The 14,991-nt window shown below is 40.4% G+C and overlaps 1 protein-coding gene across 1 annotated transcript in view; it reads left to right on the top strand.

The window, feature by feature from the left end:
• The first annotated feature begins 249 nt into the window (after positions 1–249).
• The window catches only part of BTC (betacellulin), a 42,187-nt gene continuing 27,445 nt past the window's right edge, over positions 250–14,991 (top strand). Inside the window, exons 1-2 of the mRNA XM_077750845.1 lie at positions 250–261; positions 2,551–2,676. Of these exons, the coding sequence (XP_077606971.1) occupies positions 250–261; positions 2,551–2,676 (138 nt within the window). The remainder of the gene's footprint in view (positions 262–2,550; positions 2,677–14,991) is intronic.

Below are 14,991 nucleotides of genomic sequence, written 5' to 3'. Positions count from 1 at the left end.
CCATATCAAGTCATCCCCCCACATCATGGTGGTTTGGGGGAGGCACAGGGAAGGGAGCAGCAATATTTTGTAGGCTGAGCTGGGCTGAGGGGTAAGGACACCTGGGCTTGGGGCGTTAATGCGGGAGCGGGGGCGTCTCCACAGCTGAAGTGTCTACATGGTCTCAGCCGTTCCTTCAAGCCTGGGAAGGGCTGGATTTCTCACACGGAAGGGAAGAGGTGGAATCTAAATGGACGGTTTCATTTGGCGATGGTCCTTGGAGTAAGAGAGGTGGCTACCAACAAAGGTGTCACGACCTTGGTTGGAAGAGGATCTGACTTAGGGCCATGATTAGAGAGAAGGGACTGGCTTAAGAAACCCAGCAGAGGAAGAAGTTAGTAACAATGTAGTGGGGGCATCATGTGGAGCCTGAAGAAGGGCAGAGAGAGGCCCCGAAGCAGTGCTGATGCTTTGGACAGCATCACTCAGATGAAGCCGGCGTTTCCTTCCTCTCTTCCTCTGCCTTGTCTGCACCCACCAACAAAGTACTGACTGAGAATCTGTTACAGTCAGCAAGACGTTAGAGTATATATGGGGATGGGGTGGGAAGAGGGCTCAAGAGATTCCTCAGACTTGAGTCCTGCCTTAAAGATGTTATGCTGAATTTGGAAATGCAAGACCAACCGGTAGGAAACAGTAAGGGAAAACTTCATAAAAGCAGAGATGGGCTGGCTCGCCAGTGAGGGATGGAGCGGGGTGGGGGGGAGCTCTGGTAAAGGGTACCAGTGGGGACCTTAATGCATGGGTAACATTTGAAATAGGGAAGAGAGGCCAGTGATAGAGGGTGGGGTGTGAGTCGAGGTGGGGGAGCTGTGGGCCAGAGGACCTGGTTGTCTGACAGGTAAAATCCAGGTGGGAGCGAATGAAGGCCTAGGTGAGGGCGCTGTGCCAGCAGAAATGTTATGGCAGAAGTGGTTATTCCAGGTTAATAGACACACTTCCCCCCTGACTATCACATCGTGCTTTATTGTTTCCTCAAAACTTGTTGCGAGGTAGAAATGAAAAAAAAAAAAAAGAAAACAAAACAAAACTCTAACCCGGTGCTGTTGTACCCTCAAGATAACCTGACTTCCAACTGCCCTGTGAATGTTGGGCTTAGGGAACTGAATTCAGGCTCCAGACGCCCTAAGCTCCACTACTTGCACAATTCTGAAGGATGTAATTTGTTGGCCTCAGTGTTCCCATAACGTGCTTCTAGTTCTGTCGCACATGCTTAACTTTTCTGTCTCTTTCTTAATTTAAATCACATGCTCAGTGTTATTTACTTTTTGGAGAAAATGTGAGCAATGCACTGTGTGATGCACTTTGTGTGTGTGTGTGTGTGTGTGTGTGTGTGTGTGTGTGAGACAGTGGACAGTGCTTTGAGAACTGTGTGTGTGTATGTATGTGTGTGTGACAGTGGACAGTGCCTTGAGAGCTGACATGAAGCAGACAGAGACCTGGTTCCCGCTGGGTCATCCTGTGACTCTGTGATGTCTATAAATGACAGCTTTCTGGACATTCTTTTTCTCATTTGTGAAATGAAGGGGTTGCTTTAGATGAGCCTACCATCCTTAGGAACCTGATGTTGTACTCATCTTTAACATTTCCACTGGGAAGTTTAAGAGAAATCTCTGTACAACCCCATTTAACTTCCATTTACTTTGTAATGGGATCTTTGTTTCACACCAACTTTGTAATAACAGAGTGAATCATGGACGCATATATCTTTGAGAAAGAAATTTCTCTGGTAAAGAGGTAATAACTTTGCTTACCATATTTTTTTAATCTCAAAGAAATTGAACTATCCTTTTTTAAATTCTGTTTTTTAATTTTTTCCTCTCCAATTGCTGTATGAGACTAAAACTGAGGGGTGCCTGGGTGACTCAGTTGGTTTAGTGTTCCACTCTTGATTTCGGCTCAGGTCATGATCTCATGGTTCTGTGGGATTGAGCCCTGTGTGTGGCTCTTGGCTCCACGTTATCAGCATGGAGCCTGCTTGGGATTCTCCCAATCCCTCTCTCTCTGCCCATCCCCCAAATAAATAAATAAATAGATAGATAAATAAACTTAAAAAAATAACTGAACCTGAAATCGTAACCAGTGAAAAGAAAAAAAGTGCCTTTTAAAAATTGAGTTTTAAAATTAAAAATAGGTCCCTCTCATTAAAATCAAACACATTAGTATTTGTAAGTTGGTTTAAGTTCTGCTTGAGAATATGAGCATTGATGCCATTTATCTAGCTTCCAAGTTATAAAGCAGGTAGGTGACAGCAAGCAAAATTCTCATGAAGTAAATGAAGTCACCGATGCCCCAGAGGCTGTAAGATTTGGGGCTTTTCCTCTTAAGTTGTACTTGTGGCTCAGAAAAACATTAGGAGTGTTTTTTTCCTCTTCAAAATCGCAGGTTTTGCACATAAACAGCTGTTGCGAATTGATTTTTGCTATTGCTCCATTCTTGGTTGTTGTGTGGAAATTCCCAAATGGTTCTGGAAGATCCCACCGCTGCAGGCCTGCTTTGTTATGCCCCCAGGAGGTGCCCCTGCTGCTGCTGAAGTCAAAGGGCCTGAGGACAGAGAGTTCCTATGTCTGTCCCAGAGTCCCTGCTGACACCATTCACCGCAGCAGCCCCGTGTCCCTCAAGTCCTCAGAGAACCCAGTGCGAGGACCTCATCTCATTTTCCTCTCACTCTTTTACCGTAGTCCGCTCATGCCAGGACATGGACACAAGTTATCACTAAAAGGACAGTCAGACGGACAGTCAGAGGCACCGACACCAAGCTGTACCTTGCATCAGCCCTCTGAACCATGCACCTTGCTTGTAAACTTCTCTGTTAAGACTTAGCATCTTCCCAGGGGGGTCCACACAAGCCAGAATACAGGCTGCATGCCGTTGGGCCTAAGCCATGATCCTATACGCTTCCAGAAATGCTATGACAGATGCCTGGGTCCACAAAGAATCCATAGACTAGTGTGTCAGGGTCAGAAGGGCTCTCAAGTAATATTTATGAGGAAAGCAATCTAAATGGGTATGCTCTGTAATGCCACTAACAGCTAGCTTGCCCAGGCACATTACTATTGTAAAGAAGGAATCTTAGTAGCTCAAATGACTCTGTAATTGCTAAAATTTAAAAAAAAATCAGAGGGCTTTTTAGATGGTTGCAGAGACAGAAGGGGGATTTCCTCTTATTCAGATCAGTTAGGCAATAGCCTCCTTTGATTATCAACAAGGTCAACTCAAATAGCCACGAAGTACTTTTACTCATTCCTTACAGTTTTTGAGAATATGTAGCATGCTATTTGCCTGACCTGTAGAGGTGAGGCACTGATTCCAAAACAGTGATGAAAAATATAACAGTGTTTGTGTTCGGCCTTTTTAATTAAATGTGCCTGAGTTGGTAGCATAACAGGATGAGTTATTAATATGACATTTCCCTCTTTCCAAAATTATGGGTTTACTTATTCATGTTGCCTTATTCACTTTTGGGGGAAGGTGCATAAAGAGTGCCTGGCACATAGTAGGAGCTTAAAACATATTAGTTAATTGGATGGATGAATGGAAGTGTCTGTTGGTGACAATGAACTGTCATTGAAAACACAGCAGATTCGGTAAAGTAAACAGTTCTAGTTTTTGTTGGCAAAATATGTGCACAATCCAGGGACGTAGAAAGACTTGTTTCTTCATCTCTTTTTACTCGGGACTTGCTTCCAATACTGCTAGAGACCCTTTCGCAAAAGGACTATTGTTCTGCAAGTAGTAAGTTTACTTCTGTTTCTTAGGTGCTGTGCTGAGGGTTCAGAACTGCTACAGGTATCTCACATGTGTGCTTCCAGGGCAGATCTCCTCAAAGCAGGAGTTTTAAAAATAAGTGTTTAGGAGCTCCTGGAGGTGCTCAGTAGGTTAAGAGTCTGACTTCGGTTCAGATCACAATCTCACAGTTTGTGAGTTCAAACCCCGAGTCAGGCTCTGGGCTGACAGTATGGAGCCTGCCCGGAGCCTGCTTTGGATCCTCTGTCTGCCTCTCCCTCTGCCTCTCAAAAATAAATAAACCTTAAAATAAGTGTTTAGGGCTGCTTGGGGGCTCAGTTAGTTAAGCATCAGACTCCTGATTTCTGCTCAAGTCATGACCCTAAGGATATGGGACTGAGCTCTGTGTCTGGCTCCGTGCTGAGCATAGAGGTTGCTTAAGATTCTCTCTTTCTGCTGATATCCTCTACTCTCTCTCTCAAATAAATAAATAATGTGTTTAAAGGGGGCGGGGGGGCAGAAGGGCATTGGATTTAGGGCATTGTCCAATGGGTCACTTAAAAATAACCCTTTGAATTCTGTGAGGGGTGAGGTAATTTGCTCTCTCATCTGATTATAACTTTTCCTAACACACATACGTTTCATTAACTGGGAGTAGCCACATTGCTATATTCAAGGTTTCTGTTTAGTATTAAATAGAATGAAAACGTTTGGTGGAAACTATAGGAGTTGAGATAGATTTGCTGTGGAGACTGACAACAGTCTGACTTGTCAGTGTGGAGGAATCCTTATAATCTAACTTTATATATAAATATTTCATAGCCATCACTTGTCTAGAATGACAGACCCATGTCCCCCTGCCTTGAGGGGAATCACATGGTCCAGGCCTTTCTAGAACAAGAGAGGAGAGCCTGATTCTGCCCCCACTCCTGGAAGCCTACCGGAAAGGCCATGAACTTGTCATCAGAGCTGAGTGAGGCATTTTTAGGGGATACAGATTTGACTTTTTCATGGCTACTTTCCCCCTGAAATGTCATTCTGTGTTTCTGACACTTGACTGGTCCCGTCTCCCAGGGTGCCTGACACAAGATGTTGCTGATGACCAAGCATATACCTGCTTGACCTTTGCGATGGAGTCTCAACATCACCCTTTACATTTTGGGGACCTTTACAATTGAAGAATCATTCTCATGTCATCATCTCATTTGATCTTCACATCAAAACTAATAAGAGAGCAGTTATGTGGTATGCATGTTAGGCACCAGTCCAGAACCTAATAACTCATTTCATCTGTATGACACTATCCATCTAACACACAAACTACACACTACACATCTATAGGAAGATATGAAGCACAAAGGCATTAAGTAACTGGTCTAAGTTTCTGACTTTATGAACATGACCTATGGAAGATGAAGTAATAGTGCCTGGAGCCTAGTAGGTAAATACTTGTTGCTGAATGAGGTAAATAGGGAGGAGATGGGACAATGATATATCAATGCATTGCAGAGGAACCCAGCTTTTTGGACTTGTTGAAAAAGCATTGAACTTCATCTTAGTTGTTTTCTACCATCTTCGCTTTCCCTGCTGCCTGCCCATGTATTTGTGGCATCCCCTGCTCTGGTTACACCTCAGCTCCTTGAAGTCCTGGCTCTTTATCCCAGCCAGGAAAACTGCCTACTTATATCTTAGGCCCAGGCCATCCTAGTTGATGGTGAACCATTGGTGGGGATGATGTTCCTAATTGGATCGCAGGCTTATTACTGAGAATAACTATAAAGAACATTTCTGAGGCAGTATGATGCCGTGGTCAGGAGTGTAGACCCGAGAGGGGCAATGTCCGGACGTGACCCCTTAGTGCTGTGACTTACCAATTCCTTAATCTTAGGAAAATCTTTTTAAAAAAAATTTTTTATGTTTTATTTATGTTAGAGAGAGAGAGAGAGCGCGTGCGTGCGCGCGCGCACGCGCACACACACACACACACACACACACACGAGTGGGGGAGGGGCAGAGAGACAGGAGACACAGAATGTGAAGCAGGCTCCAGGCTCTGAACTGTCAGCACAGAGACTGATGCGGGGCTCTAACTCATAAACAGTGAGATCATGACCTGAGCCGAAGCGGGATGCTTAACTGACTGAGCCACCCAGGCACTCCTGGAAAATCTTTTATATCCTTTTGGCCTCAATTTCCTCATCAAGAAAAGCCCATAGTAATAGAACAAAGGCTATTATATGGATTAAATTAGTGCATAAAGCACTTAAAATTCACCCAGAACATAGTAAATTCTGGAAAAACCTGGGCTATGATAATGGATAATAGGAAAGCACAGAAGAAATCATTAATTATAATCTGTGTATTTTTAAAATTGTGGATATTTTGACCTGGGGTACTTCTTTAATGTAACCCAGGTCTACCAACTGATAAAGACAACTTTCTCTTGCCTTTATTCCTGCTCCCACCAGTTATGAAATTGGAAATAGACAAAAATTCTCAAAAGAGTTCTGTTGGGCTGCTTTGTTAGAAAGGAACAAATGTAAAAAAAATAATCCTGCAAAAGCAAAATGCATGTCTGCTTTCTAAAAATGTCTCTATAGATTCTTCTTCATCTGCCAAATTTAATCCTAGTTTTATGCTATGAAAAGCTTTACAGCGCTTGCCTGGCATTGACCCCAAAACCCAGCATCTTAAGATTGAACCAGACACAAAAGTCATCCTGCACTAGCAAAGAGAAATGAAATATTTAGGAGATCATTTTATTATTTTAGGTAATCTCATCAAAATGGGGTTATCTCACTTATTTGAATTATAGAACTAATTACCTTAAGTAAAAAGAAATAAAACTCATTTTGGCAAAATGAATGACAGCACAACGTCAAAATTTGTTTCTGAAAATCAGAAAAATGGAAAAATAACTAGAAATTATTTTAGAGAGTGTTCTGGTAACAAAACAATTTTTTTCAGATTATAAAGTGTAAACAGTCATGCATAAATATTGTCGCTCTATAGTATTGTCTTCTTACATTGAGGAAGTCATTGAGTCTCCTTGTGCTGCATTATCTCTTCTGTAGAATGACAGTGATGATAATGATTCCTGTCATCTAGGGACACAGGATTGTTCTGGGGATAAAATGAGAGAATTCAAGAAAAGATTTTAGCAGAACAATTGGCTACCGAATGTTCAGGATGTTATTAATATTCTCTCAACTTTGTGAATATGTAGATAAGTTATTTCGTAGGTATTGACTGAGAAGGAGAAATGGAATCATTGTGCTTTTCAAGCCAATTGAAGTATTGGTGTTTGTGCTTTGATCAGAGGAAACTGCTGTAATATTCACCACTGAAAGCAAAGGGAAAAAGCAGGAACCCGCTCCATCCATCATATCCATGCTTTCAGTAGTGCTTTCAGCAGCCCCATTAGAATGTAAGGTCCATCATGGAAGAGAGTTTTGTATGATTTGTTCACATCTATATTCCCAGGGCCTTAGACAGTGCCTGTACATAGTAGGTGCCCAATAAACATTTGTTCAATAAATGAATCTGGGTGCCCACCTAGGAGTCCACCTAGACCAGTAGCTTCTCATAATGAATCACGAAGATTGCAATGGAAGCATTGTGTACACACACACACACACACACACACACACACAAACACACTTCCATATTCAAAAACGAAGAACTCATCATGGTTTCCAATAACCCTTTATATTTCATCTTTAATGTCTCTGAATTTGCGAACAAAGCCTTATTTTAGGCAATTCTTCTCTTGGATGCATCTCTGCCTGGTTTTATTGAGTAGGATGACCTAATAGAATGAGATTTGCTCATGGAATTTCGGTATTGACTGCCACCACCAACAAAACATGAACTTATCCAAAAGCAAGACTCTCTTGCCCATGGCATAGTGTTGGGTGGGTTGTTGGAAAGTACTCTTTGTTTCTAAAACATGTAATCATAAGGAAGACATACCTAAAATTTTTTGCTAAAGTGTGTCTAATAGTATTATAAAATGTGTCAAATACTGTGTTTAGTATTATGGAAAATGGTCTAGGTATGTCATTGTCTTTCCAAAAAAAGTTTGCATTATAATGGGACAAATGTTAATCATAAATGAATACCTGAGGGGCACCTGGGTGGCTCAGCCGGTTAAGTGTCCGACTTCGGCTCAGGTCATGATCTCACTGTTTGTGAGTTCAACCCCCGCGTCAGGCTCTGTGCTGACAGCTCGGAGCCTGGAACCTATTTCATATTCTGTATCTCCCTCTCTCTCTGACCCTCCCCTACTCATGCTGTCTCTCTCTCTCTCTCTCTCTCAGAAATAAATAAAAAAACATTAAAAAAATAAAAAAGAAATGAATACTTGATAAAGTTTAAATTACATAGTAAAAACTAAATATGATTTCAGAGAAGAAGCTTTTATGGGCCAGAGGGATTGGGGAAAAAATCATGAGGGGAATTGGGACTTGAGTAGTGTTTCCATGATGATGGTGGAGGAAACAATGGGAGAAAAATTAGAAAGTGGGCAAATTAATAATTACCTTTACTTTATATATGCAGTAGAGAGTGAGCAGACCCAAATGCCTAAAACAAACGATTAAATTTGTGTGCTATTGAGGGAAATATTGACTGGATAGGGACCTGGTTTCCAGAATGAGAATATTAGTCAGGATCCTGAATTCTTGATGTAGTGCCATTTTTAAAAAATGGGGTTTTTTTTTTGAGAGCTAGAGAGACAGAACATGAGTGGGGGGGGGCAGAGAGAGAGGAAGACACAGAATCTGAAGCAGGCTTCAGCCTCTGAGCTGTCAGCAAGAGCCCGACGTGGGGGTCCAACTCACAAACTGTGGTATCATGACCTGAGTCAAACTCAGACACTTAACTGACTGAGCCACCTGGGCACCCCTGATGCAGTGTCTTTTTTGCAGGATTTTCTAGGAATTAGAGTCAGAAGATTTTGTAATTTAGATAAATACATGCATTTAGTTATATGTTAAGACTTTGGCTTTAAAATGTTATATAGTCTCCTCCCTGGGGAACTTGTTTGAACACTATGGAAATATCCAGAATCCATTTTACTGCATGCCCTGTAGCATGGTGAAGAGCTGACCTCACCCTTGCTTAAGTCCAGATGAGGGGCTGACCTGAGTAGTTTGCTTCTCATTCCTAACCATGTACTGCTAAGCTTTCCAAAGCTGGGGGTGGCTCATAATCATGAGGTAGCTCCAGGCCCGTCTCAGAGGAGCAAAAGCATTTGGAGAAAGAGACTAATCCAAGAGGACCAATTCAAGAAAGTTAATTCCTGACCATAGAACATTTAGAGAAAAACAGAAAGGAGTGAACTTAATGAACTTCATTCTTCTCACTGACTCCCCCACCCCCCTTTTCTATGACAGCTTCATTCTCTAACATTAAAGATGTCATTTAGTCCCTCACTCATGTCAGAAGGCCTCCTTCTTGGGAGGGTAATCATAATGGATAATGGGTAGCTATTGTGGTATTTTCAATAGGGGATTAATACAGGGAATGCAGTGGTTTTAAAATTGTTTTTCATGTGCTGAATGGATCAGATGAGGAAAGACGAATAAGAGGCAAGTTACTGTTCTAGGCTACGAAGTAGCCTAGGAAGTCTGGACCAAGCGATGGAGAGAAAATACTAAATTCAATAAATACTTCTAAGTAAGAATTTATGAGATATAATGACAAGTCATGTGTACATAAGAAAGGGGAAGAGGAATGAATTAAAGCTGTATCCAAGACTGCTAACCCAAGAGAGAAAAAGAATAAAACAATTTATGGTGTCATATGTAAAATAAAGCTGTTTTGTTGTTGTTGTTGTTGTTGGTTTAGTGGGGATGTGAAATGCTTTTGAGGCATTCAAATATCTTACTTAGGAGCATTTGGAAATATGGAAGTTGACTTCAGTTAGAGCACTGGATCCCAAATCTGATTGTTCTCCCAGGAAATGTAAAAAGTACAAATTATCAGTCCTCTTCCTAGACTTGCTAAAGTCTCACGGGGATGTCCCTACGAATCTAAATTTTTCAAGACTTTCCAATAAACAAACAAACAAACAAGTATTTCTTATAGAATAATTGCAAATAATATATGTAGATACTCCCCCAAGTAGCAGGTGAAGATTAATTCCTTGCTCCTTTTGAGTGTAGGCTAGATTTAGTCACTTGTTCCCAAAGAATAGAGTATGAAGAGGAGAAAGAAAATGATAACTTCACAGTATAAAAATCTGGCAAATACTACTTTAACTAAGTGGTCAGGGTTAATATCACCAATGATGTCATGCATATATCATGTGTTCTTCATATAATGTGATGAGGGGAACACTTCTCCCCTTTAGTGTTTGTTCTCAAAATCCATAATTCCAGGTCAATCATTATAAAAAATATCAGGCAAAACCAACATTGAAGAGCATTCTACAAGATACCTGACCAGTATTCATCAAATTTGTCAATGAAATCATAAAACAAAGCAAAACAAAGCACAGAAAGAATGAGAACCTGTCACAGACCATAGGAGACTAGGAATCTTGACAAAGAGAAAGCACCTTAATGGAAAATTGGTGGAGTTAGAATGAAGTCTTGAGTTTAGACAACAGTAATGTACCAATATTGGTTCTTAGTTTTGATAAATGTACCACAGTAATGTAAAAAGATGACAATTAGAGGAAAGAAAAGTGGGTGAGGGGAGTACAGAGATGCTCTGTATTTGCAACTAGTCTATAAGTCCAACATTATTTCAAAGTAAAAAGTTTAGTACAAAAAAAAAAAAGGCTTTACAGGAGCTTCTAATGGCTGAGTTTGGACAATCACCTGGGTCAGAAAATAGGGTTGAAAATATAAAGTAGTCATTGAACTGATTATAACTTCAGGATCTACCACGGTGTCTAGCACATGATAAATTCTCAGCAAATATTTATTTAAATACTGAGTCCATGGGTATTTTGTGACACTGACTGGCATTATGAAAAAGAATACCAAGGCAAAATCATAGAGATAGAANCTGCTTAGTGGACATAGCATTTCAGTTTGCGAGATGAAAAACAGTTCTAAAGATGGTTGGTGGTTCTGGTTGTACAACAGTGTGAATGTGTGTCGTACCACTGAGCTGAGCACTTACAGATGGCTAAGATAAAGAATTTTATGATATATGTGTTTTGCCGCAATAACATTTGGGAAAAAAAATAAAAGGCTGAGAGTAGAGTGCTTGTGGCACCAATTTTTGTGGTGTGGGAGCCAGGAAAAGGGTTGGCAGAGTTGAATGGAAAGGGAAGGACAAGTCAGGGAGCTGAGAATGGGGGTGGATTTTAGATGGAAGATTTGGGAAGGTCAACCATACCAAATACTGTGGGGGTGGAGGAGGCTGAGGATCAAGAAGAGGCCGCTGGTGGGTGAGCTATGAGGAAATCACTGGTGCTCATAAAAGTCCGAGACAAGACATTGGTGGTCACTGAAGACACCCCCTCCCCCAAAACACACATGACTGAGAGGATAGAAGTTGAAGCATTGGGTAGAAAAGAGAAAATTTCGGTTTATGAGAGCCGATTTCAACCCATCAGAAAGTTGCCTCAACAAAGGTGTCCTCTGTACAGTTCAGAGGGCACAGCTTGGATTAATGAACTAAAATTCCAGGAAGACAGCTCTCACCTTAATTTTCTCTCAAGTGGAGCTTTGAAAAAAACAGAATCAGCTGCTTGGGATGTAGGGGGCTTCCTATGCGTGGACATGTTTATGGTCTCCTTCCACTTATGGAAACTGTGTAAAAGTGATTACTGAGATAGGTAGGAAGTGTGTCAAATGACCAGCAAGTTCTTGTGTCTCTGTGAAAGCAGCATGATGTTACTGCACTGGGAACCCTTTAGAATTTGGAGGATAGGGTTTTAAGTTAAGACACTGTCAGCGACTTCTCTGGGAAGAGAAGAAGAGACAGGACACTTGGAGCCTTGTGAGCCCGTGATGAAGAATTTTGAAAAGTAGTTTGAGTTTTTCCTTCCTAAATTCTATTCAGTGACCTTGTCTTCTCATGAAAGGAGATATCAAGGTTAACATCACCAATGATGTCATGTGGGTGTCATGTACTTGTCACATGATGTGATAAGAGGATGTTTTGGGATTTAGTACCAATTCCATGCCCAGGCTCAGTTTTGACCTTCTACTTTACCATTTATTAGGACAATGATTTATCAGTGGGGATCTGATTATAAATGCAAAAAAAAAACCCTCTGGCATAACTATAATTGATAAATTATATTGGCAAAAGTTTCAAATGTGATTATTTCAGGAGACACATTTCTAATATTGCCATTCTTGGATAGGAAACTTTTATGAGGAAATTCTGTAATCACTTTTAGATACATGACGATTGTAATGGAGGGTACAGAGAGTGATTGAATGTGTGATTTAGATGCGAGAAGAAATTACACCCAAGAATAAGCTATGCTTCCCATTTGCCTTTGCAGAAGCACAACAAAGGAAACACATCCCTTTTTCTTACTGGTGTCTACCCGACAGCATTCACCACTATTAAATACTTCTTAAGTGGTCTTCTAGACTAGTCAGATTCTTTTATTGGGAATCTGTCCTTCAGGATGTGGTGAGCAGACACTGCAAAGCTTCGTTTGGAAATATGCGGTGTGACCATGTCTTAATGTGTCTTATTTTCATAGGTCACACAAGGAAATCAATTGAATTATTTCACAGTCACACCACGCACATCAAGAAGGCCCTTGTTCTTAATACTCTTTGTGGAATTCTTCACTCCAGCTGGACAGCTTTACTCATTATCTCCAAACACACAACACTCATTTCTATGTCATTGCCTTTGATCCAGTTTAGTTCCCAATCTCTGTGAAACTTTTCCCTATAATTTCTCCAGCCTAACACATTGCCTTTTTTTGGAATTCCAATAGAATCTATTTTCTATATGCCTGACACTGAAAATATATGGCCTAATATTTCTTTCTTTCTTTATACTTTTGATCTCTGCAAATAGTTCTATTGATAAAGAAAATGATGGATTAATGTTAAGTTGGACTGGCTTTCCCTAACTCATTTTTAAGACCCTAAATTCTGGGGCTTTTTCAGGTTGAGTAAGCATGTACTCTAAAATTCTGTGTTCTTTTCTTTACCATTATTAAAGTTTGATGACTGTTTCCTCATGGGTCAGAGACTATGTTATCACTAAATCCAGAGGCCAACTCCACATTTTCTCCTCATTTTGCACTCGGATAATCCTCCCTGATAACAAATTGTTCTTTTGCTTGGTTCTTTTCCCCTCCTCTCTATGAACTATTATGAAAATTCAGTGAGCCTGGAGCTTTTCATTTAAAGTATTATAATGTCTGACTGTCTGGAATGGTCTTATCATAAAGGAATGGGAATCAAAAAGTCAAGTTTTGACAACTGATGATTTCTAAGAAACTAGCTCTAGGTTATTATGGGGCTCCCGTTCAATTTAGTCATTGTCACAGATTTAATAATGGCCATGGTGAGAAAAAAAGAGGTTGATTTACTGGCAAAGGCATTATTGTAGTGTTGACAGTTTTCAGATCTATGAGTTAGTTTATGTATGACAGGTTGTTAAATTATTTCCCTCTCTGGGCTTTAAAAATACAAGATTGTGGAGTACTTTTGTGAAAAAAGTGTTATATATCATTCCTTAGCCTTTCTTAAACACCAAGATACTGTTTCTACCATTTGGGATAAAATTTTACATTGGAGGAGGAAGGAGTTCATATTTTACTTTCCTAATTTTGAATGAATATAAAACATTTGCGAGGATTCCCTTGTTTTTTTTTTCTGTCCTATCTTGGCTTCTCTTCCTAGCCCTGTAAATCCAGAAACCTGTCTTTGAGTTTTATAGAATAGGCAGTCTTATAGGTGACGTGATTTGAGAGATCTTAGAAAAATCCCTCCTTATCTTAGAACGTGTTTTTCCATGAGATGCCCTGATGCCCCAAATCCTCACTGTACTGGGACTCAAGCATTATGACTCTCTTAAGAGTCTTCGACTATTTCCTTTGTCTCTGCTCAGCTCCCTACCCATACCAGGCTGCCCCTCTTTTTTCTTCAAAGTAAGCATTTGTGTTTTTTTTTAATGTTAATTTATTTATTTTTGAGAAAGAGAAGGAGAGAGAGAGGGAAAGAGAGAGAGGGAGAGAACCCCAGGCGGGCTCTGAATTGTTTGTGTAGAACCCGTTGCAGGGCTCAAACTCATGAACCGTGAGATTGTGACCTGAGCCGAAAACAAGAATCAGATGCACACCTAGGTTGCCCCTCTTTGTGAGCTTGGGTAACACCATGTCCCAGGACATGAGTTCTGGCCTCTCATTCAGCAAAGGGTCAGAGATAGAAGGAGGTAGCACCCATTATTGGGAATTTTGTCCAGGAAAAGGAGGGGTGAAAGTGAAATTTCTCCCTCATTCTTTTTTCCATGAACTACTTCAAGAAGCATTTTTAAAACATGTTTTGTACGGCTTGCGTATGAGTGAACCTGTTGTCTGAGCAAGTTTCAGTGTCTTTTGTGGTGCACTTGGGAGCTGCGTTGGTGTGATGGGGACACACATTGCATTCATTGCTTTGCCTTCTTCTTTGCTTCATTTCCTTTTTTTTTTTTCTTTTCATTATCATGACCCCAGAGCATGTACCTCCCAAATAAAGTCATAATCCCTTAATCTGTTTCTCAGGCTCTGGCTCTCTAGAAGACCCAGGTTGAAGCACTTGATTTTAGAGTATTTGAGTGAAGCCATTTCTCTCCTTGCATATCTGCTTTGAAAGCAAATACATTTGGAAAATAAATTATATTCAAAAGTTATCCTTTATTTGGGGAAATGTCAGGCCAGGATAAAGCAACAGTGTAAAAAGATGTTGTTAACAAAAATAGATGGAGGAGAGCACTAATGTCAAACTTCCCTTATTTCAGTTTTTGTCTCAGTCAACCACGAGCCCACAGTGATAAACATCATTCCATTCCCTAATAGTTTTTTCAATACTTTTTAAACATGATTTCTTTTTTAACCTTAGAAAATTCTGTGTAGTACACGTACTCAGGATTCTGCTTGTCTTCTTGACGATGAAGATACAATGAAAAAATCCCCCAGATCCTCATAGTTTTTACTCTGAATGTTGATTAAAACTTTGGAAACTTTGTTCACTTTATTTTTTAAATTAGAGATAGGATCATGATCCACTTGGCTGTTAGACAGGACCATCC

This window comes from Crocuta crocuta, unplaced genomic scaffold, assembly GCF_008692635.1.
Source record: "Crocuta crocuta isolate KB4526 unplaced genomic scaffold, BGI_CrCroc_1.0 scaffold1, whole genome shotgun sequence".
NCBI classification, from domain to species: domain Eukaryota; kingdom Metazoa; phylum Chordata; class Mammalia; order Carnivora; family Hyaenidae; genus Crocuta; species Crocuta crocuta.
Note: the sequence above shows the minus strand (reverse complement) of the source record. Positions and strands in the feature narration are given on the sequence as shown.